The sequence below is a fragment of the Protomyctophum parallelum genome, assembly GCF_964188405.1.
Source record: "Protomyctophum parallelum genome assembly, chromosome: 11".
In the NCBI taxonomy this organism is placed as follows: domain Eukaryota; kingdom Metazoa; phylum Chordata; class Actinopteri; order Myctophiformes; family Myctophidae; genus Protomyctophum; species Protomyctophum parallelum.
This window is the reverse complement of record NC_139707.1, coordinates 41,253,913-41,281,576: the sequence shown is the minus strand read 5'-3', so window position 1 is coordinate 41,281,576 and position 27,664 is coordinate 41,253,913. Positions and strand designations below refer to the sequence as shown.

The window sequence follows — 27,664 nt, the reverse complement described above, 5'->3', positions numbered from 1 at the left end:
CCTGTATATTACCGTATATTACTGTATATGCGTGCTAAACTTGAGATTTACGGGCAAATCTAGTGCCCATACAGTAATTGCCCCGTTAACTCCTCTTTTCACGCAGTGTTGTTTGAATTGATTTAGCTTCAGAAACATCTACCTGTAGAGAAGTGCATTTTTTTCCAAGTACATTTACACACAGACATCATTTGACCTCTGCATTTAACCTTTCCTAACCGTAAGGAACAGTGTTCATTGGCTGAATTGGGCCGGTTTGTCCTCTGGAGCAGAGCCACAGTAAGAGAGAGCTAATAGTTGAGATACTTGCCATTAAGTACATTTTTACACATACAAGAACCTACATTGTCATGAGAAAATACGCGATGGCCATGAAACACCAGGGTCTTTGGTTGAAATTGTATGTACAGTCACAACACTGTATATTCCCATGTAAACTTGCATATCAGAAACAAATCATCAGAAAATTCCATAATCATTCTGTAGCAGCAGCCATGACCGTAAGGGCCGATTCAAACTCGGAAAATTTCAGTAGCACCGAAGAGCCGACTTTAGGACGGTACCTGCCCCCCCCGAAACTCAAATGACGTCACATTGTAGGATCTACAAAGCCGCCGAACCGACTTTTATTCAGCTCTAAAATAGGAGTATGAATCGCGCCTAACACGCAAGACTGGTGTGTGTGTGTGCGGTTCAGGTAAGGGCCTGACCAGCAGCTCCAGCCAGAGCAGCCTGAGGGGAGCCTTCCCAGAATGCATCCTGGAGGACTCTGGCTACGAGGAGCAGCAGGAGTTCCGCACGCGCTGCAGCAGCCTGGCGGGGAGCCTGCAGCGGAAGCCCAGAGACGGGGCCATGATCCCTCCCACGCGGCGGCGACACGCCAGCGCGCCCAACCACGTCCAGCCCTCCGACACGGACAAGAACCGCACCATGCTCTTTCAGGTACACCTAAAAAACATGGGCGACCGACGACGCACTTGTCTGACAATGTAGCCTCGGAAACCCAGACGTTTTTATTTCCAGGGAGAAAAAAAAGGTCTGGGTCCGAGTCCACTTCAATTCGGCATAGAGTAGCGCAAACATCGCTCACTCTCTGCTGATTTCTGATCGTCTGCACCTTTGTTAAATTGACACACATGCACACATGTACACAAACTACACAGACACACACACTCCTCTCTCTCTCTGTCGCTCTAAGTAATTAGTCTCATGTCGCGCAGCTGCGCATAGTTTCTCCCCTGCCGGGAGCTGCCTATGCCATAGAAAGCGTGAGTTCCAGGCTACTGACAATGTGACTTTGCACAATGACCATAGTGGTCGAGGACCGCACAACGCGGTAGCATAATGGTAGCGTTTACTCGTCTTAGTTTCAAACTGGTCATTCTGTAGAACGTTTTTCTCTTCTTTACGGTCCAGTTGACTGTAAGAAGAGCAAAGGCTGAGATAGGTATACAATTCAGCCTGTAGACTAGAGAATCCCCACAGGGTCTAAGAGCTTCACCTCAACATACATTGTTTTTGGAACGTGGTCGAACATGTGGCTCAGCATATTCACCTGCATGCTTCGCTAGTCACAAGGTGTGATGAGTCCAATTTGGTCCCCTTCTTGAACAACAATGAGATGAATTGACTCTGTAAATTGTAAAACTCAACTAGTGGTATGTTGTGATGGTCTGTGCACTTGATGACACACACACACACACACACACACGCTTGCTTGCTTCAGCACTGTTTGTCATTCAATCTCATCCTACATTTAGCCTAGACTCCTCAGGACTCAGTACTGCAAATCATTTTAATTTGAAACCAGGTTGTCAGTTATATTACTAGACTGTGTGTTACTGCCCTTCATAAAGAGCAAGTCACTCTCAATCGCAGAATTAGTTTGAAGCTTTATTGCTTGCTTGACAGTTTGTTTTGGCTTTCTCATTGATGGTTAAAGATCCCATGACCTCCCGATGGACTGTATGATGTAGCGCATTTTGAAAGCAAAGATTTAAACTAGCAGCTGTAGATGTATTTTTTTTTTTTTTTGCGGCTTGCGCCTTTTATTGATTTTTGAAGGGACAGACAGTAGGCTGACAGGAAACGGGAGAGAGATGGGGGGATGACATGCAGTAAAGGCCGTGTCGGGTCCGGGAGTCGAACCCGCGGCACACTGCGACTGGATTACCAGTCCGGTGCCCAGACCGTTACGCTACAGCCTGGGCCTGTAGATGTAATTTTAATCAATAATGTGCAACGACATGACCTATTTATCGGCTAAAATGAGCTACCCGCATTTTATTTTTTTCAAATATCACAAGTGAAGCACAAGAAAAAAAGCGATCAAATATAGATGCTGATGTCATACAGTCATATGGAGTCAGCTGCTGCCATTCCTCGCGCGCTATGGCAATTTTCTCATGAAGCTAATTCGGAGAACTAGAGCACAGCGCTCGATACAATACAATACAATAGACTGTTGCAGTCAATTATGGGAAAAATCATTTTATTTTTGCAGACTACTGACCTTGTTTTTGAGTGTGCGTTTCTACAGTATGCGTTTCATTGAACGGGTCCCTGAAAGTAGCTGTACAGTACCACATCAGGCCACAATTGCCACATTATCTATGCATGAAGGGCAGATAGACCTGTTGTGACCTATACATTGTACCTTTCAATCCGGGAGCTACCTCTGTGTCTCATGAGTTGTTGCTATAAATGCAGGTAGCAATATTGTATATACAGTATATATTATAAGAATTTGAAGGTTTTCAGACAACTTTAGGTTAAGTTTTAGAAGGTGTTTTACTGTTTTCAGAATCGGCCTCAGGTCTAAAGTGTGTGCATGTGTGTATGTGCATGCATGCGTGCCTCTCTCTCTCTCTCTCTCTCTCTCTCTCCGTCTGTGTACATGGCCTCTGACCATACCATACTGTGTTTCATAGGTGGGGCGTTTTGAAGTGAACCTCATCAGTCCAGACAGTAAAAGTGTTGTGCTGGAAAAGATCTTCAAAGACATCTCATCGTGCTCTCAGGTCAGTTTGTTTTCACTAATGTCACAACAAGTGTCCCGTCCCCTCTCCCAGATAGAGTCCTACTCAGAGAACAAGCTCTTCTCTGCAGAAGAAACCCGTGTTCTTTTTGAGTGGTGCAAAACCACTCCAAGGAACAGCAATGTCCGTGTCCGCCTATGTGTCGTCCGCCTATGTATGTGTTAATGAGCACGAGTATGACTATTAGTACCAGTAGGGGCGCTGTTGTACAGAAACAGAGAGAGAGATAGTGCTGTACTGTTGCCTGCTAATGAGAGAGAGAGGGGGGGGGGGGGGGGGAGTTTCACCACTCAGTTCACTCAGTTTTTTTGTTTTGTCTTAGTTTACTTGTGCATTAGAGCTCGTCGACACCAAGTCGGCCCAATGTTTGGCTCCCGTGCAACATTATGGAGAATCTGAAATTCTACAACAACATCTATCGATGTGCGTTTGTGCATCACCACATGGGCCGTACATTAGTGTGGCGATCCCATTAGTGCACTCTTATCATCCATGCTTGTTGTGGGGCTGCATTCAAAAGCCCCAAAGGTCTCGTCTGATTGAAAGTCTATCCTAGTGTCTTCTTTTCTAACATTTACAGGGCGTGAAGCAGACCGACCATTTTGGGTTCATCTGTCGGGAGCCCGTCGAGGGTGGTCCCAGTCAGTATATCTGCTATGTCTTCCAGTGTGCCAGTGAGTCCCTGGTGAGTTGTGTGGAGCATGATGCAACATCATGAGAGGAACTCAGGCTTTCTTTGAACCTTTAAAAGCCCCTTTTTTCAGTGACTTCAAGCTTTTTTCCACTGTGTGTGTGTGTGTGTGTGTGTGTGTGTGTGTGTGTGTGTGTGTGTGTGTGTGTGTGTGTGTGTGTGTGTGTGTGTGTGTGTGTGTGACTGTGTGACTGTGTGACTGTGTGTGCGTGTCAGGTGGAAGAGGTGATGCAGACCATGAAGCAGGCGTTCAGTACGGCACAGGCCCTGCAGAGCAACACGACGCAGATTCAGCTGTGCGAAGCCTGTCCCATGCACAAACTGCACAAGCTGTGCGAGAGGATCGAAGGTAGGCTAGTTTGAACTGTAAGAAAAAGTCCTTCTGCACACCTACAATGGATTGGACAGGTGCGTCGGATAACTGGAACTGAGAAGTAGAGAAAAAAATAATCCTGCACACTGTCTCAGGCCTGATGAAGGTCTGACGACCGAAATGTTGCTCAATAAATCTAAACTCAAGTGAAGACAGTGTGCGGGATTCTTTTTTCTCTACTAGGCTGTTTGAACTGAACTCAGCCTTGCAGCACTTTTACTACTGTTCTGACTTTCTGAGGTCAGAAAGGACCCAATATGGGGTTGCCTAATTTTATGTTTTATTACTGGTCGGCAAATATTAAAAAGGTGAGTTATTGGGTTGCGGTCCAGTCCATGAATACAAACATGGCCCAATTTGGGCCAGTATGGAAACTAAACTGATCCTGGGATATCTCTAGTGGCCATGTTGTGCTCCTCACTGCCAAATGGTAATTCCATACGCTCTAGCAATCCAGTAATAAATAGCTCTCTCAGAATCTGGCACCAATTCAGAAAACACTTTGATTTTAATAATACGTGTGGCCATATGCCCTTGACCAACAATCATCTTTTTCCTCCCTCGCGAGAGGACTTATTCATAGATGGCACATTTGCATCCTTTAAAAACCTCCAAGATGACCATGAGCTACCAAATTCTCACTTTTTCAGATACCTCCAAGTTCAAAGTTTTGCTAAGGAACACTTTCCATTTCTAGCTATGCCAGATAAGAGTATAGTAGACACCATACTAGACTGGGACCCATACACCAAAGGTAGCATATCTAATATATAGGCTTTACAGGAGATTGGCCCTACTCTCTTGGATAAAACAAAATCAGCCTGGGAACAGGACCTGAATTTAGAGCTGGAGGAAGAGACGTGGGAACTCTCTTTGAGGCGTATTCATACTACCTCTTTATGTCTTAGACATTGCCTAATTAAATTCAAAATAGTACATCGTTTGCATTTCTCGAGAGGTGAGTATATGTGGGGTTGTTTGTCTACAAAAATTGAAAATCCTATAAATAAAGTTATAAAAAAAAAGAAGAAAGGACACAATAATTGTAACCACTTGTGCAAATGTACATTCACAAATACCGCTCTCACTGTCTTTGGTCATGACTACATGAATGCATTCAGTAAGGGTCTTAAGCGAGGCAATCCTTTTTTCCATTTTGATGTTTGTGTTTCCCAGGTCTCTATCCACCCAGGGCGAAGATAGCCATCCAAAAATACCTCTCCCAGCTGGGTGACAATGAGCAGGCTGATATATTTGAGCGCGTTCAGGTAATGTCTTACTACACTGGCAAAATAGGTGACATTTTAACTCTTTCATGTCATATTAACTTGACGTGATGTTTACTTTATTTTATTATTGTTATTGTAATGCATAGGATAGTACTGGTAATTGTGTGTGTGTGTGTGTGTGTGTGTGTGTGTGTGTGTGTGTGTGTGTGTGTGTGTGTATTTTATACGTGATTAACTCGCCCGAAGATATATATTTTAGAACTATTCTATGTGTCATGTCATTGTACAGTTTTCACCACGAATAGAGGGCCTTAACCTGTATGAATGAGGCAGGCATCAACTATATCAACTATATGAATGATGTTTGGTGCAAAATCAGCTATATATACGAATATATCCGCATGTGTCCATGTCTGCAGAGGATGAAGCCTGGGTCGGATCACGAGGAGAATGAGCTGGTGATTCTGCATCTGAGACAGCTCTGTGGGACCAAGCAGGAGACCCACGTCCACATCGGAGATGCGCCTCAGGTAGTTAAATCTGTGACTGAATGTCTATTCCCTGGTCCCACTGGAGTTCACTAATGTCTATTCCCTGGTCCCACTGGAGTTCACTAATGTCTATTCCCTGGTCCCACTGGAGTTCACTAATGTCTATTCCCTGGTCCCACTGGAGTTCACTAATGTCTATTCCCTGGTCCCCACTGGAGTTCACTAATGTCTATTCCCTGGTCCCACTGGAGTTCACTAAGGTCTATTCCCTGGTCCCCACTGGAGTTCACTAATGTCTATTCCCTGGTCCCACTGTAGTTCACTAATGTCTATTCCCTGGTCCCACTGGAGTTCACTAATGTCTATTCCCTGGTCCCACTGGAGTTCACTAATGTCTATTCCCTGGTCCCCACTGGAGTTCACTAATGTCTATTCCCTGGTCCCACTGGAGTTCACTAATGTCTATTCCCTGGTCCCACTGGAGTTCACTAATGTCTATTCCCTGGTCCCACTGGAGTTCACTAATGTCTATTCCCTGGTCCCCACTGGAGTTCACTAATGTCTATTCCCTGGTCCCACTGGAGTTCACTAATGTCTATTCCCTGGTCCCACTGGAGTTCACTAATGTATATTCCCTGGTCCCACTGGAGTTCACTAATGTCTATTCCCTGGTCCCACTGGAGTTCACTAATGTCTATTCCCTGGTCCCACTGGAGTTCACTAATGTCTATTCCCTGGTCCCACTGGAGTTCACTAATGTCTATTCCCTGGTCCCACTGGAGTTCACTAATGTCTATTCCCTGGTCCCACTGGAGTTCACTAATGTCTATTCCCTGGTCCCACTGGAGTTCACTAATTTCTATTCCCTGGTCCCACTGGAGTTCACTAATGTCTATTCCCTGATCCCACTGGAGTTCACTAATGTCTATTCCCTGGTCCCACTGGAGTTCACTAATGTCTATTCCCTGGTCCCCACTGGAGTTCACTAATGTCTATTACCTGGTCCCCACTGGAGTTCACTAATGTCTATTCCCTGGTCCCACTGGAGTTCACTAATGTCTAATCCCTGGTCCCACTGGAGTTCACTAATGTCTATTCCCTGGTCCCCACTGGAGTTCACTAATGTCTATTCCCTGGTCCGACTGGAGTTCACTAATGTCTATTCCCTGGTCCAACTGGAGTTCACTAATGTCTATTCCCTGGTCCCACTGGAGTTCACTAATGTCTATTCCCTGATCCCACTGGAGTTCACTAATGTCTATTCCCTGGTCCCACTGGAGTTCACTAATGTCTATTCCCTGGTCCCCACTGGAGTTCACTAATGTCTATTACCTGGTCCCCACTGGAGTTCACTAATGTCTATTCCCTGGTCCCACTGGAGTTCACTAATGTCTAATCCCTGGTCCCCACTAGAGTTCACTAATGTCTATTCCCTGGTCCCCACTGGAGTTCACTAATGTCTATTCCCTGGTCCCCACTGGAGTTCACTAATGTCTATTCCCTGGTCCCCACTGGAGTTCACTAATGTCTATTCCCTGGTCCGACTGGAGTTCACTAATGTCTATTCCCTGGTCCCACTGGAGTTCACTAATGTCTATTCCCTGGTCCCACTGGAGTTCACTAATGTCTATTCCCTGGTCCCCACTGGAGTTCACTAATGTCTATTCCCTGGTCCCCACTGGAGTTCACTAATGTCTATTCCCTGGTCCCACTGGAGTTCACTAATCCCGCAATCATGTTGTGGGCATGGTCTCTTATTGTGACCACATAAGGAGGGAATGTCTTCATTTAATTTAATTTGTTATGACATTTATGTAGAATAAAAAATATTTTTTTTTCACTTAATTTTCTATTGAGAAAGACAATGACAACAAACGAGAAAAGAAAACAGAAAGAAGAAGACAAGAAAAAAGTACAAAAAGAAAAAAGAAAAAGCTAAACGAGACAAAATAGAAAAAAAGAAAAGAAAAAGGCTGCATTTTTCATATATTACATATTCATTGAATGCCTCATACACTGTCAATAGGCTGGATGAAGAGATCCCACTTTTCCCACTTTTTATAGAACTTATCCTCTTGTAGTCTAAGTATGAATGTTAGTTTTTCCATGACATACAATTCCTCAGTAATGTCCTTCCAATGTTCTTTCGTTGGTGAGAATGAAATATTCTTTTAACATAATATAAGCCAATATGGATTTATTCTTCATTATATTTGTATTATAATATAAAAAATATCTATAATAATAATAATTCGTCTGGAAAATAATGTTTGTGTAAACAATTGTGGAACATCGTATCGTAAACCTAGCATCATGATTCGATTCGTATCGTGACTTCAGTGAATCATAATTCCATCTAAAATAAAAAAAGAAGTGTTCTCAATGCATGTCAGCCGTTTGGTGGAATTGAACCTGAGGTTAAGCGTGGGTCACTCAGTGGTGTAAAAGTGGTGTCAAATCACTCATTGTGTCAGTAAGATCACAGATGGCCAACTGTGTCCTGACCTGTGCGAAGGTTCCGGCACCGTCTGAAATTGTCAACCATAGTTGTGTAACATGTGCAACTGTGCAAATTGTGCAAACGGCACTTTGACCAAGTTTTGTCAGAATGTTGTTAGCTGAATTAGCATTTATTTTCTTCACAATATCAAGCTGTTGTGTGCAGACTTCCTTTATTTTGACTGTTGACACGATATTTTACTTTCTCCTGCACCAGCAAAATACTCAAATGTTGCTGTAACGCAAAGTGCCCGATTTGCCACCACAGCGGTCGCCAGTGACAGTGTATTTGACTAGAATCTTGTGCACCTGCGGCGCGCTCGCTCGCGTCTAACGTCATGCACTCTGTGAATATCGTCTGTGTTGTTCCGTGTTGTTTTTTTCTCCGTAAATAAGAGAGAGAGAGAGAAGGTGAAGTAGAGCAGACAGCGATGTGTCTTCGGCGGTGTTGTTTCCGACGTCTTGTTGTTTCTCCATGAATGTCGTGTGTCCGCTGCCTGTGTATAAATCAATCAAATCTAGTAACAGTTATGCATATAAAATCAAAACATCAAAACAATTATAGGGTGCTGCGACAGCGAAGGCACGATCACCTCTAAGATCCTACTTAAATATGTATATTCTAAAGGCTCATACATAGTCTGGATTTTCGGTGGTTAGGTGACCACCGAACTACAACATGACGTCACGCGCCGCGGTGAAGAGCAAACCACCGCCACCGCTCCAGCCCTTCGCTCTGTTTTTACTCACCACCGCTCAACGTTATTTCAGCTCCGGTGGTCAGCTCACCACCGGAGCGGTGGTCACCTTACCACCGAAAATCCAGACTATGAATAGGCCTTTAGGCTATCGCATCACGGAAAGGGTAGCCTCGGTACCAGGCTTTCATTTTTGTTGGTGCAAAAATTGAAAGCCTGGAGGAACGCATTGGCCGCTCTGGTCTAAAAGTGGGAGTCAACCCTTCCGGGTGGGCGTCGCTCCAAATGATGTGATGTAGCGCTGCACTAGGGGGGAGAGGAGGGGCCGGGGGTGACGGACAGATCGATGAGATCCAATCAGGGCGTGCGCAAATCTCAGCCGCGACCCGCCCCTCTAGACCAGAAACCTAACACGTTAGGGAAACCACGGCGCTGGGTTGAAAATGCAGGGGATGGGTCGGTGACATATCGCTGCCACGGAGCTCGGACGTATAGGCAACACTTCCGCACTGGTCCACACGTGTCATGGTCTATGACTTGGCCAACTGAACTGCAGACTTTCACTTTAAAAAAAACCCCCTCAAAACTAGCAAAAAAAAAAAAATTAGCAAATACAAGAAATGAAATATGGAGACCAGGAGATAGAAGATTTGCCCAACAGCGATAATAATCCCTCTGTGCCTTCTTCTCTCTGTCTGACATTGTGATTCTCAGTGGCAGCCTGACACATATCCTCCGTTCCATCACCATCTAGTGATATATGGCCAGCTGCACTTGTGTACTATGATAACCACTCACTTGTTATGACTAAAAAAATCACTCTAGAGCTGGTCTGCCATAAAAGAAAATAAACAGCTACAGGGACCACCCGCATACGTTTTGTACCTCTGCAGTTGATGTAGTGAGGTATTTGTTGCACAGGAGACCTTTTCAGAAGTACATCTGACAGCTTGTTTCTGTACATTCTCTGTTCTGCGACAGAATGCTCAGAACAGCACGACGGGAGGAGATGGCACGGCCACAGGCGGACGCTTCAAGCTGGATGTCCTGAAGAACAAAGCTCGCAACTCCCTCACCAACTCTCTGGAGAACATCTTTTCGCGGGTAAAGTTAGGGCTGACAGAAAGGCCTTTTTTTTAAAAACTTTTTTCTTACTTTGTTATTAGCAGCCGCGACAGTGGCTGACTGTTATTGTTAAATACCGGTAGTGTTGTTCATCTATGGACAAATTCTGTCAACAGAAAAGAAAAGTCACAAAATGTGTGTGTGGTTGAGATCACATTCAAATAATTAAATATGTATGTGGTCCAAGTAAGGGCACCAGAAATAGGGGTAAACAGATACTCTGTCACTATTTCCAAAAAACCACGTGACTTCCATTGGAAAAGCATTGAGCCTGAGGCGGCCATGAAACACAGACAGAACAGATCATGTCCGGCGTCCGGCATGTGTGTACGAGGCCAGAGCAGCATGCAGCCTGCCCCGCAGTCCTGCACTGCGCGCAGGCAGTACAGTAGAGAGAACAGTGAACGGTGTGAGACTTGCTTGCTTGCCTGCTTGCCTTGCTACCGCTGGTTTCCCTCTGGTTTGCGCACCAAACGAGCTACTAACCACCAGTTAACTTGCCAAGTTGCCATATATGCTTAAATATTTTATAAAATCAATCGGATTATCACAGCTGAAGAAGCGTCAGCTTTCCGTCATGTTGCACTGAGTCTCGTTAACCCAGCTGGCTGCGATGAATAAAACCTAATTATTAATCAATGTCACCAAACGATCCATGGTGATATATAACTTAAACGCTACACGTAAAGCAACTTCGCTTCAGAGGAAACTAAGGGAGGGAGCTGCAGCAGCTATTTGTGTTTACTCACCAGTCACCACCACCACCACTGTATGGAATCCATTAGAATGATTGGAAATGGAAGTTATGAAACATTAATAGCCTATTCTAACGTGAGTTACATACATCCTTTATTTCGATAAATCCGTTGATTTCTCTCTTTTTTTTTCTGTCAGGCTTTTGTCAGGCTTCGGGCTTAACATTATGGTAATTTTTAGGGTCAGGCCGAGCCTCGGGCCGACCCAGTTAGGGTAGGGTCGGGCCGGGCCATAATTTTTGGGCCCGTTGAGAACTTTAATTGTCATATTGTGTCTACTTTATTTATTTCATTCATTTATTTTCTTTCTCCCTCTGTCCACCCATCTCTCTGTCTCATAAGGCTAATTTTCTGTATACTGCACAAAAACAACACATTTTAATACGCTAACTGCTAAGCTAAATATAGCCTTAACCCTCCGGGCTCCATATTGAACAAAGCCGTCCTCCTCCTATGTGTTTGTGTCTGTTGTGCCCTCTGTCTCCATTTGCCTGTTTCTGTGTCACTGTCTGTCATCCATGGGATTTGGATTGACCCATATCTGCTGGCAGTGAGGCAGCAGAATGATATCTTAGTCTAATGATCCAGGCAATCTAATAGCTCTGCTACCATCTGTTATTTGTGTCTGAGTCTTGACTGTGTAAACAACATTAGTCTGTAAACATTAGTACATTCATGCTGTTTTTAATTACTCGCTGCTTTTGCGATGCGACATAACAATACTCACTTTGAGATACATTTCACTAAAGTTCTGGAGTTCATAAGGGTTCGCTTTCTGACCTGACTCCGAGGATTGTGTGGGAGTACGTGAAGAGATTTGTTACAAGACACAGTTACTGTATAGCAATTCTGTTTCTCTGACAAAAGGAAATTAACTCTCCTCACATGTACGGTTGAGAATCATTTCTCAAGCAGAGAACCAGGCAGACTATTACTTACACTCCACAAGACCTAGCTGTTTTCCCGACCCTTAGCCTCCACTGAGACCAACAAACATTTCTCTGATATTTTTAGCTTCAAGTCTAGAGATGGTACTGTTGTCACCAAACCAGTACCAGAGGTAAGCGACCGTCAAATCACACTCTCCTCTACAATGCACCAGGAGAGGCAGGCTGGTGTTTTTCACTCTCGAAATGTAAACACTATTACTGGGGGCCTGTAAGCTTAGACCCTTATTGACCTCGCTTCAGCCCGAGGCATTGGTGTCGTGCCCTCTGGAAGAGCATACTCTGTTCTCCTCATTACTCAGTGTCGTGAGTTCGACCCCATTGTTTGGCCGGTGCACTCTTTATGGAGAGCGTTAGAGTGTGGCTGCCCCCATTGCATGGAACTCTAACCCAATGTTTAATAAAGCGCTATACCCGCACTGTTGATTGGCGTTCGTTCTGTTACTAGTATCTCATTAGCAGTGATGTTAAGCTGAGCACCCGCATCCTGTGTGGTTCTTCTGTTACCAATTATGGACTCTGATAAGTGTACATTGTTTGAGTGGCGCAGCCACGCCAATGCACAGTATGTTTAGGGTACCATGTCTGTTTTAGGTACTACCAACAGGTGACAAAGTGGCACTGTTGAGCTTCACACTGTGCACAGGTGCATGATGGGAAGCTGGGTTTTTAGCAGCCATTAAGTCTCTCTCTCAGTGACTCACACACACACACACACACACACACACACGCACGTGCACACACACACACACACACACACACACACATATAGAGGACGGACAGGGAGGAGGGCTTGTGCAGTATACTATAGTACAGTAGTACAGCACCACTCAGTTCAGACAAGTCTGATTTTGTTTATGCATCTCAGAAATCAATAAAGGAACATTTGTACATTACATGTCTTGAAATTCTTGTTGCTTTCCCCAAATTCATTTTGGGGCTATTTTACTGTCAGCAAATCATCATTATATTCTTCTTGGAAATGACCTTGCATAGACATTTATTTTGCTAACAAGTTTTACTTTTGCTTATGTTACATAATATGTTTCACCAGGGCGCCAGTCGAATGCGAGGCCGCTTGGGAAGCATTGGCAGCATGGGCAGCTTTGACAAAGTAAGTGTCCTTTTTTACGATATCTTTGGGGCTTTGTCTGCCTTTATTTGATAGTTGTAATGGGAAAATGACATTTCAGTCTATGTGAGCTAACTGTTGAGAGAAAATACTCTTCCACCTGTTGCCAGCAGTCAACAACCTATTTGTGTTTAGACTAGCAGAATAGAACAACATCATACAAGGACATGTGTTAAACCATATAAGGCTATGTGTTAAAGTGTATTTTTATTCTTTGGAACCTTCTCGAATTGTATAAGAGAGGATGGAAACCTGTAATTGGGAGTTGTCATAATGCTTCGGTGTTGTGCTGCTCCAGGACCGGTCTTGTAATAAACCAGTGATTGTGTTCTCAACACTTTTGACCTTTTACTTGATTTGGACTTCGACTTCTTTCCAATTTTTGATTGTAAGTCTGATATTCCTTAACATAGTTTACAGTAAGTTCACTGGAAATGGGGGTAGAGAGATGGGGAGTGACACGCAAAGCAAAGGTTGTCGGGATCGGGAGTCGATTAGCAGCCTAGGTGCCCACCGGGCCCAAAGTAAGCGACCTCGACTGGAATTGTGAGACTTCCTAGAGCTTCCCTCAGGAAACCTCTGGGAATTCTCACTTCAGACCATGAGGATAGGAGGTATTTCATCCCACCTGTCCTCAGCAAAGGGCATGTTGGTAAAGTCAACAACCGCCGTGTGAGCTACAGACTTAAAAAGACACCTTTGATTGTGGCTACCATGCCGTGATCCCCTCACACAGTTGGGTCAGTCCACAGTTTATACTGTATGTAAACTTGTTTAAAGACAAACAAGTGTGTTTGTGGAGCTTGTCAAGTTAGCCATTTGGGGCTTTGCTAGATGGCAGTGGGCTCTGTTATAGACAAACAAGTGTGTTTGTGGAGCTGTCAAAGTTAGCCATTTGGGGCTTTGCTAGATGGCAGTGGGCTCTGTTATGTCACCGGCATGCAGAATGTGAGGCTGGTGTGTGATGGCGTCTCCCCCAGGGCCCCGTTGGTTATTACAGATACAGGATACACTGGAACTTCTTAGAATGATACTGAACACACAGACATAAAACAGACCCCAACTATGCAGAGAGGAATCTTTACTTTCTGGTTTGTGTTAACGTTAAGACATGATTCTTATTCTTATAAATGTTATGATTCCATTCAGCTCCCACCTCCGTTGTCTAATCCCCAGGCTGTGACCTCCGGTTGAATACACAGAATTGTGTTTTTTGCACGCTGGTGGTGGTGGAGCTGAGTAAGTAATAGTCAGTAGGTTGGTTTCAGGATGCAGATCTCCTTGCAGGGCAGGCAGGAAACATGGGACAGGATGTCCAGTCTTGTGTGTCTGCTGAGCCATGGCTAATGCTCGCTTCCTTTGTGGAAACCTGTAAACACGACCTGACACAAGTCAACATAACTCTTTATCTTATCCCATATTTCATACAATACAGAATGCAAATACAGCATTTAGCGGAAAAGGCACTAGGCTTGAATGATTGTATCCAGCGCACCTTTAGAGTAAGTGGAACCAGGCGTTCAGCTGATGGAATGTCTCCTCCGATCAGCAGTGCCAGGTACAAGTCAACACACACTGAGTTTGAGATAAGGCATTCTAATTAGCGGTCATGTTTTAAGATGGGTGGTGTGTTTTTTACAAATTCCATCAACTTTGGCATGCAGCTGCTTCTTCTTCTTGCACAATATAGGAAATGTTGTAAATATTATTGCGCCCGCTGCTGCTTGCCGTGTCACATCTCTAGGAGGGCGGTGCCCCGGAGAGTGTGAAGAGAGGAGATTGGACGGTTTTGGTTTGGGAGCTGGCCTCCCCGCCAATCGCTGTGTGAGTCACAGGACCTCCGCGATTAGAATACAATAGACGTGGGAGAGCAGGCGTGAGGTTGTGATAGTAAAGGCCTGTAGCACAAGTGGTGTGTTGAACCTGTTTTTGTGAGTCTAGTTCTATAGACGGCACTGAGCTACAGCCCGGTGAGTGCAGACCTACAGCGTACTTTAACGTTTTATAGTTATTATTATGCAGGGATGTGGGTTGAAACTGTGCACCGTATTTGAATGTATGCCGTACGTACGTGTCATGTGTATGTATTATACTGTATGTTGGAATATTGACAGGTTGAACCAGAGACTGGCTCGCGAGGCTAGGGCGATGAAGACCTACAGGGCTATTCTGCACCTCAATACAAATGTTGCACTTTTTTCACGCTCTTGAGCACATATTATTTAAAATGTTGTACAATTTCTGAACAGTAAGACGCCCTAAAGGGGCGAGGTCGCGTGCACGCATCCGCCTGGGTGACGGCAGACTGCTGGGCGAGCGCTGGCGCTTTGGCATGGGGGGGGGGGGTCAGATCCACATATGGAATGAATTCTGTACTGGCCATATATGGAGTGTACAGGGTTTGATGAGGTCAGATCAACATAATGGAATGTCAGAACAGGAAGGACGGGTGGTGGAGTGATCAACATGTGGAATGTCGGAACAGGTCATGCTCCATATATGGAGATCTAAAGGGTTTGAGGTCAGAGTTAGAGTTGCTGGCCGGCTCCATTATATGCAGATCTAGGTGATGATCCAGTCTTCTCCATGTATGGCTATCCAGGGTTAGATGAGGTCAGTGGTCGTGATCTTCACATATGGATGACGGCCATATATGGCGTCACGAGAGGTGATGTCACGAGGCGTGACCATATATGGAGGCGTGACGTGACACACGGAAATGCAGGTTCTCGTAGTAAATGCGACCGTTATACATTTTGTTCAACTAAAAGCGAGTGCCACAAGTACAGTACCAAGAATGAACACACTTCTAACATCACTCTCTCACCCTCTCTCAGCAGGACGAAGAGTCCCCGGGTCACTCCCCTCCAGGGTCTCCCTCCTCCGGTTTCCCCGATGACGACCCGGACGCCCCTCAGTTCCGCCGGCGGGCCCACACCTTCAGCCACCTCCCCGTGAAGAAGCGCATCTCCTTCGAGGGCCAGTCGGGCCCCAGGCAAGCCCCGCTCCGCAGGCAGCAGTCTGTCAACGCCGAACTGCTGCAGAGGTACAGTGTTATTAACAGCATCACTTCCTGACTTCGTTTCCTAATGTGAAACCGGTTGGGAAGCAGATCAACTCTTATCTCTGCTGCTTAGGATCTGATATTTAACATGTATAATGAAATATCTTACAGTTTGAAGTTTTGAAGACACTTACCCCCCCCTACCTAAAAGCATTAACATTTAACATTTCCCCGCTCCTCAATCGGTTTTGTCTTAACCCATTCAGGCCTGACGTCGTAAAAAGTTGAGGCACGATTTTTCGAAAATAGCAGACCTACAAGCTCATAGCGCGCCACTCGGTGGCGCGCTATGAGCTTGTAGATCTGCTATTTTTCAGTAGCTAAATTATAACATAACGTATGTGACCACCAAAAGGGGTTCCCACTCAAAATGGGTTAAATGTGAAATTTTTATATGCCCTTTGACCCTATTACACATACAATGTGATCTATTCTGAGAAATCTCCCCGTCGTCGGCCCCCACGGTCCTTTTTTGAACAATAGCACCGCAGGTTTCCTGACTGACACCCTTTGATGCTGCATAGTTACTGTAGGAGTCTACTCTGACGCCTTTATCTTTGTATAACGTGTTTGTCCTTTTACTTGTGGCCGTTTTTCATGTGTTTTGGCTCTACCAGCCCAGTGGCCAACGTCTCGAGAACGCGCAGTGTCTCGGAGAGCGACTCCACGTCCGCCTTCAGCCTCCCCTCCTCCTTCTCCGCTCCCACTTTCCTGAAAAGCTTTTACCAGGGCTCCCTGGGCTCCCTTAGCTCCCTGACTGAGGGAGACGGTGGGAGTCCTAAGAGGTGAGAGGGAGGTGATGCACAGTCACCACCCCACCCCGCCACCCACCGCCAAAAGGAACGGCCAAGGGAATTGACCAAGGGTTTGGGGGGCGGGCGGGAGGGCGGGTTTATGTGATCAAGGCTGTGTTATGAGAGCCATATATATGGTGGCAGTCATATTTGTTTTGTCTGGTCAAACCTTTTAACATCTAGCTTCTTGTCCCTACGTCTATGAACCTATTCTTATCTTATCTGCGGCCCTCTTTTTCTTAACAGAAAAGAGCTACCGGCTGTTTTCTCTACAGTCAGCAGGGCACTTCCGCTCCCTATTTTCCCCCCTGAAGCAGGAGGAGATGCTGCAGTGCAACGCTAGTGCTTGTGTTTACTTTGCATGTGAATGCGCCTCTCTGCAGCCACGGCAAAATGTCAATATCAACCTATCATTAACACTGTCCGCCACTGTTTTCTGACATGCTTTTTCTTGTTTTCTTAACGGAAGCTGTTCCTGATCCTTTAAAGCCGCGGCGGGCAACCTTTTTGGGCACGTGATCACTTAAGCAGGGCTACAAACTAAACGTTGTTGTTCAGACTACCGACAGAGTTGAATGAAGTCGGGAGATCAATCGGTGTGAAAAATGTGTGGAAAAGGTTGCTGAATGCACCTCTCTCAGTTGGCTTGTAGGTAGCCCTACAAGCAGAACCCAATGCTACTGAAGTTTCTGACATTTTTTAGACACAGATAGCATGGGGTCCTGTTCCAGCTCCACCCTGCCACCGGGTACGCACACATAAATACACGTAAACAACTTCGGAAACTTCCTTCTGCGCTCTTTGACGGCTTCTTTTCCTTTGAGGGCTTCTGAATCTGTGAACTATAAGTACCTATAAATACAGCTGCGAATATCTCCTGTGGCGCGGAAGCCGTTAAGTATGTTTTATATCTTTGTTTGACCGATTTGGTCGCTTTGATTCTTCTTTTCCTTCCTTGTTTATTGACACCTCATTGTACCACCTATCTGGCTAGCTAGTGGCGCTATAGCTATGACAGATCAGAGGCAGGGACATAGCCGGCACAAGCCAACCGCACATCGGGAGGCGGTACAATTGGATGTCAATAAACAAGAAGAATCAAAGCGACCAAATCGGTCAAACAAAGATTAAAAATACTTAACGGCTTCCGCGCCACAGGAGATATTCGCAGCGGTATGTATAGGTACTTATAGTTCACAGATTCAGAAGCCCTCAGAGGAAAACAGGCCGTCAAACGGCGCAGATATGATGTTACCGAGCATATTTATGTCCGCGTTCCAAAATTCCCATACGAAAATATAGATACGCACAGGGACCCTACACAAAGCGACATCCAAATTTCAGAAAAGCTTTATGGAGGGTTCCGAGAGGGGCTAGCTTGTAGGTGAAAATAAATATGGCATTTCAAAAAGCAACACATTTATATGTGCATGCTTAAGACTGAGTTTGCTTGCTCTGCGAGCAACGTCTCACTACAACGGTTCGATCCCCGGCCGGGTCATACCAAAGACTAAAAAAAAAATGGGACCCAGTGCCTCCCTGCTTGGCACTCAGCATCAAGGGTTGGATTGGGGGTAAGTCCCTGTGACGTCATGTCCAGGGGGTGTATTTGATTATTTATTTTTTTTTGTTTTTTAATCTCTTTTAGCCTTTCGGCTAATCTTCCAAGAGTCCAAAAATAAATTAAAACATTACAGAATACATTATATTACATTACAAAATAGTACATTGCATTTCAAAAATACATTTCAAATTGCACTGACGCTAAACGTCAACAGTGAGTCAAATATTGTACTCCATATTGTACTCCGTATACTCCAGCCAGAGTATAGTGTTGTATGCCGTATTGGAGTTACATAATATGCCTTGTTGAATAGTTTTGCCATTGTCATTTGTCAACCGTCTTTGCTATTGGTTGATGCCCGGTCAAAGTTCACCAATGTTTACTCCAAGCTTCAGACACATTGAACGTGATACGGGTCAACACTTTCAACACACTGTAACAGGAACCTCCACCCCATGGAATTGAACTTGCTTCTGATGCGAATGTGTGACCGTGCCCTTAGGCATTAAACCGTGGTAATTATCCAGTGAACATTTGAACAAGGAAACCAGGCTTAGGATTAGCGTTGAATTTGTTATACACCATCTCCTGGCTGTGTTTGTACATTGACACGTGCCCCACACAGTCTAGCATTGTGAAGAAATGACAGCTTGTCTGTTGTTGGAAAGTAAAGGTTAACATTTCCATTATGAATGACAGTCAGTTCTACAGACTAGTGTATAGGGTGTCAATTCTCGGGGATGCTTTCCCTCTCACAGAGTCCAATCCCAAAAGCTTTTGCATTATTGATGTCACCCAACAAGGGGTGAGGAGAGATTTCAGGACACTTCAGCCTGGTTACGTCTAAGAAGGCAAGGTTCAGGTTACCATAACCTGAAAAGCTTTACGTTTCTTAACGTAGCCTCATCCCATACAGTGGTGCTTTTGAAATGAATTCCTTGCAACTTTTTCCCTATACCTCGATTGGTGTCAAATTACTGTGGAGAATTCAGATCAATCCTGTCGAGGGAGGGGAAGCCACAGATGGAATAATAATATCTCAAACTTATATAGCGCTTTTCTGAGTACCCAAAGACGCTTTACATGGGGGTTTTTACAGAGAACAACACAAATAAAAACGACTTTAATAGAAAAAAGAAATAATCACTAGAAGCTAAAAAAAAACATTAAAAGACAGTGAAAAGGGTTAGCTACGTAGGTGGTGTCCAATGGTGTCCCTTCTACAGCAGACCTACAAGCTCGCAGCGCGCCACTCGGTGGCGCGCTATGAGCTTGTAGATCTGCTATTTTTCAATAGCTAAATTATAACATAATGTTTAAAACACCAAAAGGGGTTCCCGTCCAAAATGGGATTAAAGACTTACATTTCATCTCGTCAGTGTTGAAAAGTGGATGATGGACAAGCAGAAACATATATACGGAAACGGATATATTTCTACTTGCAAAAAATAGATTTTAACCTTACTACGACTTTGTACTACTAGGACTTTGCAGAGGAAATTACGTAAAAAAAAAAGTTTTATGAAAATGTTATGCACATTTATAATAATTATTAAAATAATAAATTAATCATTTACATTCGGTGGATATCTTTCACAGTAACACATAACATAACACATGTTCTAGACATTCTAATGATCACAAAAATATATGTATTACATGCATCTTAGTTACTTTTATCAGGGTTAAAGGTCATAGGTCAATTTTGATTAAAACTTGTCCAGAGAGTTTGAAGTTGTGTAAATTTGTGCCTCTGGTGGGGGGTATTTATATGCAAATATCATGACACAATGGCATTGCAAGACAAAACAATGAACATCAATGATGATGTTTAGGTGAAAAAAGAGCAGAGGAAAAAAGTGATTAATTAAAATAAAAATGTTACCGAGAAGCATCGTTGGGGCTTACAGTTAAAGGAAGAAACCATTGTGCAGCACAGCGGTCTCTTCTTTTATGTCTTTTGACATTTCAGTGTTGACACATGACACTCGACAGCTCCTGCGTCTCGCGCGTGGACATATATGAGTTGTCGTGTTAAATTGGAAGTTCAAGTCTCTTTTATGACCAGAGAGCCAGCTGCTCTTTATTAATGCTTTCCCCACAAAAGCCACCTCTTTTCCAGGAAATGAACAGACATTCCATGCACATGGCTTCATGCACATGGCTTACAGTGTGTGTGTGTCTGTCTGATTGTTGTTCTAGTGTGATATACTAATGTGTGCTGCTTAAAGTAATGCTGTGACCTCATGCATGGGCCTTTTTGCATGTTGTCAGCAATGGTGATAAAATTCTTCACTGTTTCTCACACTCCGGTTGTTGATGATACACCTGTATAAGGTTTTCCCCATGCTGTCACATTGGAGAGAGAGAGACAGAGACAGACAGTGTGTGTATGTGCGTGTATGTGTACACCACACATGCACCCCTGACTGTACTGTATGCCTTCTGAAATGGTGCTAAAAGAGTCTAGTGTAAGATGACACTTTCATTGGGTGTCGGTGGTCAGTGACTGGGCTCTCTTGTCTCCCAGTAATGGAGAAGGCAGAAAGAGGACATCGTCGTTCTGCAGCAACGACTCTTTGAGTGGAGGGCTTCCTCCCCTGACCCCACGCAGGGTCTCCTGGAGGCAGAAGATCTTCTTGAGGGTCGCCTCGCCCATGAACAAGCCCGCTGCCTCCATGCAGCACCCAGGTGTGACTCTAGACACGCACGGGGCCTGTTGTAACACAATCACCACTGACATTTACCCAAAGGCACAACACGATACACAAAGGACAGGCACTAAATTATCCACAAGCATATAGATGTGGTACAAAGCGCAAGGGGAAAAAAGCTGTCGGAAAAATATGACTTCATTTGGAAAATCTCAGCCATACTGTATGTCCTGATATCAGCGTAATCCGCTAAGCATTTTGTACATGTATTTAGTTTTAACTGATAATCGTATTTCTTAGAATACTACCACTCTAAAATGTACTGCAGAAGAATACCAGCTGAGTGTCAGATATCCACAAAGTCTATTGGGAAAGTTTTACCAAATATATGTATATTTTACATTGTGACATTGTGACATTGTTGTTCTTAGACCACTGTGAAGGCAGAGAGCTGTTACCCCTCTCTCCTCGTGCGTTGGACCAGATCCATGACCCCCTGGGCGGCCTCCTCCAGCCCTCGGGTGGTGTCCACAGGACCGGGGAGAAGCCCAAACGGACCGGGCCCGACTACCGGGCCCTGTGGAAGACCGCCATTCACCAGCAGATCCTGCTGCTCCGCATGGAGAAAGAGAACCAGAGGCTGGAGGGTGAGTTACAGTTTAAGTTGGGCACGGGACGGGTCACATGATTTATTGATGATTGTCCTTGAATTTAGTTAGTCATCCGGTCACATGAATCTCACAAATATGAATGAATTGAATGAATGATTTTATTTAAGTGTCATGCCACCTTGTGGCCCATCCCCTCATGGGATTATATGACTCCTTTTCATACAGTTACAATTGTTCAAAGTATACACTTAATAAATACAAATATAACAAAACCTAAAACAAAATAACGTACCTAGTACCTAGCATACAGTACATATCCCTTACTGGCTGTACATTGCTTTTTTCGGTTAATTAGTTGAGCATCATTCATATCCATCATATTAACATAGTTTATATTATTAAACAATTCTTCTCTGACCCTCACATGAAAAGGACTAATATAGAATGATATGTTCTTTATTGCATTAGACCATTCAGTGGCCTTTCATGATAACATAAAATATCTGTAAAATGTATGTAAACTGTAGGAAGTAGGAATTATGTATTATAATGTATGTCACGGGGCCACTTTTAAATGAAAAACATGCACAGCACACACTGGCTGCCATTGTTATTATGACTTCTTGAACGTTCTTGTCCTTCATTTAGCAGTTAGTGGTTGTAATGGAAATGCTCCAGCTCCCCGTTCTTATTCTCCCTCCACCGTGATGAACCGACATTTGCACCGTCACTCTTCTTCACCACACGCTGTAACCCTAGAAGTACTTGTATTCTTATGTGTGAGAGGGCAACAGAGAGCCCAGTGATAGCCACCCGTTAAAAGTGTCATTTGAGACCACTGTTTATTTTGGGACGAGTCAAACGTTGCCTTCTCCCGTCGGGACTCTGGAGTGTGTGGCTATATTTAGAGAGGAACGCTTGGATCGGGACGGACATGTGCACATGCACACACACACATGCACACACAAGTAGATGCACGCTGGCATAAACATGCTCAGTTGGTTTCAAAGAGCACAGAACTGATTCCGTTTCATTTCAAATGTAAAGCGATGTATGTATATAAAGGCCATAGACTAAAGGCACGAGACAGGGCTTTGGGAAAATATCGCCCTCTGTTGGCCAGCATCGCACAGTAAAGACTATGCAACATGTCATGTCAGTTTTGTTTTCCACTTAGCACCAACACAACTCTCCCTTTGTTTGCTTGCTATGATACCAATGCTGGTGCTATGACGCTATTACCAATTGAGTAGAAGGTAAGTGATATGAAAGACACTCCCTTGGGTCGAGGGTGATGTTCTGCATGTATTTATGTATTGGTGCTGGTGAAATTCTGTAGGTTTTATTCTCATATATTCATATCAACCCCTTTGTGTTTGCATGTCCAGGGTCAATCAGACTCTATTGTCGGTGTCTTTCTCATTCTGTGAACCTCTCTATCCTCTATCTCGATTTTGACAAGCAACGAACCTCCCCAGCCTCCCACGTCAAAACTTGAAATGGTGTGTGAGATGAATGTGGCTTTGTAGCTTTGTGTCCATCTGCGTTACCATGGGAACTGTTTTTTCTTTTCCTTTTTTTGCCGGGTGAGAGAGGAGCCGTCTCCACGGTGAATTCCTGGCTCTGCAGTCTGACCTCTCTTTTAATCAGTCGCCTTTCCATTTCACAAACGCACAACCAAGAGTGCATTTTGTGCCTTTGTACCGTTTTTATCTCCCGTTACCCTCCTTACGTGTTGATTTACTGGCCCACCTCCTCATTGAACCATTAATGAACTGCTCTGCTGATTGTATAGCCAAGCTGAAACTGTTTCTCCAGACTAATGACTTGACACACAAGACATATCACCACATTATATTCATTAAGTGCTTACTGGGGTTCCACTACATGAACACAGAAAATGTAAAAAAAATTATATTTTGTCCGCCCTTCTTCTTTCTCCACTTTGCTGACCTTGCACCAGCGAGCCGAGACGAGCTGCACATCCGTAAGATGAAGCTGGACTATGAAGAAGTGGGCCAGTGCTCCAAAGAGGTCCAGGCGTTGTGGGAAAGGAGACTGACCACTCCCGGCAGAACCACAGTCCCACAGGACAAGGAGGAGGTGTATAATGCAATCTGCCAGGGTGAGAGAGAGAGCTGTTTTTCCTGTGTGTGTCTGTGTGTGTGTGTGTGTGTTAAGGCTGTCCCAGAACATTCAGGGTTCGAATGTTCGCTCGTTAGGGTTGGCACTCGAATCCTAATTAATGGGCTTGAACCATTCGTTTTTTATTATTAAATAATGTATTATTATTATTTTACTCGAAAATATGCGATATGCATAATAAGAGTATTATGTTCATGTTGTGTTTACAATAATTTGAAAGTCCTGCTGCAGCATGACAGCAGAATAGACAAACACAGTGACACACACACTACACACTCAATGCGCTTCTGAGAGTAGCCTACACAGGTGGAACAAATTCATGAACGAGAGACAGCTAACGAGCAAGCTACACTCTCGTCTTAAGGGCTACACACACTGTCTGCGAACGCCGCGCGTCAAAACAGCCGCCTCCGTTATTTTCAATGAACCTATCGCACACCGGTGGCGTCTGACGCGCGTTCACGCCTCGCAAGCTTACAGAGACATTGGGAAGTATTCTTCTCTAGCTCCCTCACATGCACATGCACACACACAGTGTGGACACACACTGTGTGTGTGCATGTGAGGGAGCTAGAGAAGAAGCGAACACACGTGTTTTTGTACATGTGTGTGCATGTTTCTTTGCGCGCTGGCTGGGGTCATACAACGTGGCAAATGCTTTCCAGGATCATCATCCCCCGTCTGTGTGTGCCTCCAGGTGTTCCTAAGAGCAGGCGTGGGGAGGTGTGGCTGCTTCTCTCCCACCAGCATCGGCTGCTGCGCCACCACCGTCTGCCCCCGCGCCAGCAAGCCCCCCTGGACACCCCCTACCAGGACCTGCTGAAGCAGCTGTGTGCGCAGCAGCACTCCATTCTGGTGGACCTAGGTAGGTGTGCAACACACGGCAAACCCCGATTACATAACGTTTTCCACAGCAGAGTTCTTGGAAACTGACTTGTTGATTGATTGGTTTCACCCTGCCTTACCGTTTCCGCCTGCCATTGCAGTTCTTTCTTTAAAGGAATGACATTCCAATTAGAACAAGGTTCAAGGTTCAGGGTTATCTTTATTTGTCTCCCTTGGGAGAAATTTGTCTTGGAGACAGAGTCACAGCTGCATACAAATAACACACATGTTCACATAGGAAAAATAAAAAACACCATGAAACACCCAACATACACAAAACAGAGGCCAAAACAGGCCCACTCATGAACAACGTAGGAACACACATAAACATCCGGTACATACTGTAGGCCTACACTTATAAAACAGTAATTCATTTTTTACAACTACACTGTACCTCTGAGGGTCACAATGAACAGTGAAACAGTGACCCCCCTCTTCTCTCTTCTCTCTTCTCCCCCAGGACGGACCTTCCCCACCCACCAGTATTTTTCTGCCCAGCTGGGAGCAGGGCAGTTGTCCCTCTACAACATCCTGAAAGCCTACTCACTGCTGGACACAGAGGTAGTCACTCACCTGTCTGTAGCCCGTCCCCGTCTAATTTCCTTTGGATGAACTAGAGATATTTAGTTTCCCATGAGGTAGAGATAGATCCAGGGTCGAATCCATGTGGTTACATAATATGGACAGTTGGACACACTGTTGGAGGAAGTTGTGGGCTGCTAAATGGTGGATTGGTCAGAGAACTGTGGGTTTTCCGGTACATTTTTGATTATTCAAAGGTATCCATGAGTTGAGGTGGGATGTCTGAAGACCTCTCTGCTGCCATCCAGTGGTTGGCGGTGTGTAAGTGACCATGCAGCATTCAGAGCTGTTGGGGTGGCCATGCTCTTATTTCTTGTATTGAATTGATTGATTGATTGATTGATTGTATTCACAGTATGTAGAACAGCTAGAAGTAGCTACATTTCAAACAAAAGCCAATACAAAAACTGCTACGAGTACGAAACCATGAAATGCACTAAGACATGTTTACATCAGGGTCCACCTTGGTCCCCATTTAAAGACGTACAAATATACAAATTTGAAAAACAGGAAATCACCCATCATATAAGTATACAGTTAAAGAAAGTAAAAAATCACACCCGTGTGAACTGAGTGTTGCAATTCCCCCCCCCCCCCCCCACCTCTCTGGCCCCTTTTCCACCGGTTGGTTCCCAATGGGAACCGGTTCAGTTCTTTTTGGTTTTTAGTCCATGAGCCAGAGCTCCAAAATTGAAACGTTAATTATGAATTGAGTGGGCAAAACCATACCTATATTAGATTGTTATCACAGTGAAACTTCCCCAATTGAGTACTTACATGAAGACAATGATCTATTGTATTAAAAAAAAAAAAAATTAAATATGCAAATGAGGCATTATGTAGGAAAATATGCAAAATAATCGAAAATATGAAAAAGCTACTACTGTGGAAGGGTTATCATGTATTCATTTACTTGTATTGATCCTATAAACAATTTAATATAGGGTATAGTTTGCCCACCAATTTTGGAGCTCTGGCTCATGGACTAAAAACCAAAAAGAACTGAACCGGTTCCCATTGGGAACCAACCGGTGGAAAAGGGGCCTCTCTCTCTCTCTCTCTCTCTCTCTCTCTCTCTCATTAGCAGGCACAGCACTGCTGCCTCTGTTTCTGGCGCCCCCTACTGGTACTAATAAATCATATACTCGTGCTCATGACCACTGATACATAGATAGATACGCACTGACATTGCTGGTTGTAGGAGTGGTTGCACCACTCAAAAAGGGAAAAACATGTACAGTACTGTATGGGAGAAAGGGGAGGGGGGGGATTTTATTTTATAGGGGCCAGTTTCGAATTGCAGCCACGCGTAGCTGCTCTTTGAGAGCGGTTTTGAAGGAGTCTAGGGATTCACATCACCTTGTATGTCCACATCGAAAATCGTGAACTATCAGTAATGTAGGTTTTTTTTCTTCCTTCATTTCGATTATTAGTATTGTTGAGATTGATGTAACCAGGGAGAGAAAGACAGGGAGAGATACACAGCATACGCCGTTGGGCTCGGGAATCGAACCTGTGACTTTCTGTCAGGGTGCTATAGAGCCTATGGTGGTACTATGCACTAGGCCATCGCCCATTATAGACCCTGGGCTATATCTTGCCCCTTATATTATCCCTAAACTTATTTGCCATTTTTTACAAAAAATCACACCCATGTGAACTGAGTGGTGCAATTCCCCCCCCCCCCCCCCCCCCCCCCACCTCTCTCTCTCTCTCTCTCTCTCTCTCATTAGCAGGCAGCAGGCACAGCACTATCTCTCTGTTTCTGGCGCCCCCTACTGGACTAAGAAGTCATATACTCGTGCTCATGACAGACCACTGATACATAGATACGCACGGACATTGCTGGTTGTCTCAAAAACCTTTTAAAATATTCCAAATAGCCAATCTACAAGCTCACAACGTAGATCGGCTAGTAAAACATAGCAAATAAGTCTAGGGATAAGGGGTGGCGCGAGATAGGGCCCCTTGACTCCAGCATGTGGTCCAGCCACATCACTGACTCATAGATTAATCATTGTTTTGTATTGCTTACAGGTGGGCTATTGCCAAGGTATCAGCTTTGTGGCCGGTGTGCTGCTGCTCCACATGAGTGAGGAGCACGCCTTCGACATGCTCAAGTTCCTGATGTATGACCTGGGATTCAGACGCCAGTACAGACCAGACATGGTCTCTATACAGGTACAGTACATGGATGAATGGATTGCACTGTGATTCTTCTGGCCTAGATTGACAAGCGTAACTAAAATTAACCAACGTCCTTCTTAAAGCATCCTGAAAATGCAGTAGTAAACTTTGCTATTTAAACTGTCAGGGCTTGTTCGCCCTTTCTGTATGGAGGGGGCGGTCGCCTGGGCAGCGGTCCCGATGCGTTGCGTCGGGGCCAC

The 27,664-nt window shown here is 44.6% G+C and overlaps 1 protein-coding gene across 1 annotated transcript in view; it reads left to right on the top strand.

Moving 5' to 3' along the window:
- The window catches only part of tbc1d4 (TBC1 domain family, member 4), a 49,234-nt gene that overhangs the window by 12,209 nt on the left and 9,361 nt on the right, over window positions 1-27,664 (top strand). The window contains exons 4-18 of the mRNA XM_083777159.1: window positions 698-942; window positions 2,931-3,020; window positions 3,619-3,723; window positions 3,946-4,078; window positions 5,279-5,370; window positions 5,751-5,861; window positions 10,001-10,123; window positions 12,901-12,960; window positions 15,816-16,024; window positions 20,931-21,091; window positions 21,486-21,701; window positions 23,629-23,790; window positions 24,508-24,675; window positions 25,156-25,256; window positions 27,315-27,458. Of these exons, the coding sequence (XP_083633285.1) occupies window positions 698-942; window positions 2,931-3,020; window positions 3,619-3,723; window positions 3,946-4,078; window positions 5,279-5,370; window positions 5,751-5,861; window positions 10,001-10,123; window positions 12,901-12,960; window positions 15,816-16,024; window positions 20,931-21,091; window positions 21,486-21,701; window positions 23,629-23,790; window positions 24,508-24,675; window positions 25,156-25,256; window positions 27,315-27,458 (2,120 nt within the window). The remainder of the gene's footprint in view (window positions 1-697; window positions 943-2,930; window positions 3,021-3,618; window positions 3,724-3,945; window positions 4,079-5,278; window positions 5,371-5,750; window positions 5,862-10,000; window positions 10,124-12,900; window positions 12,961-15,815; window positions 16,025-20,930; window positions 21,092-21,485; window positions 21,702-23,628; window positions 23,791-24,507; window positions 24,676-25,155; window positions 25,257-27,314; window positions 27,459-27,664) is intronic.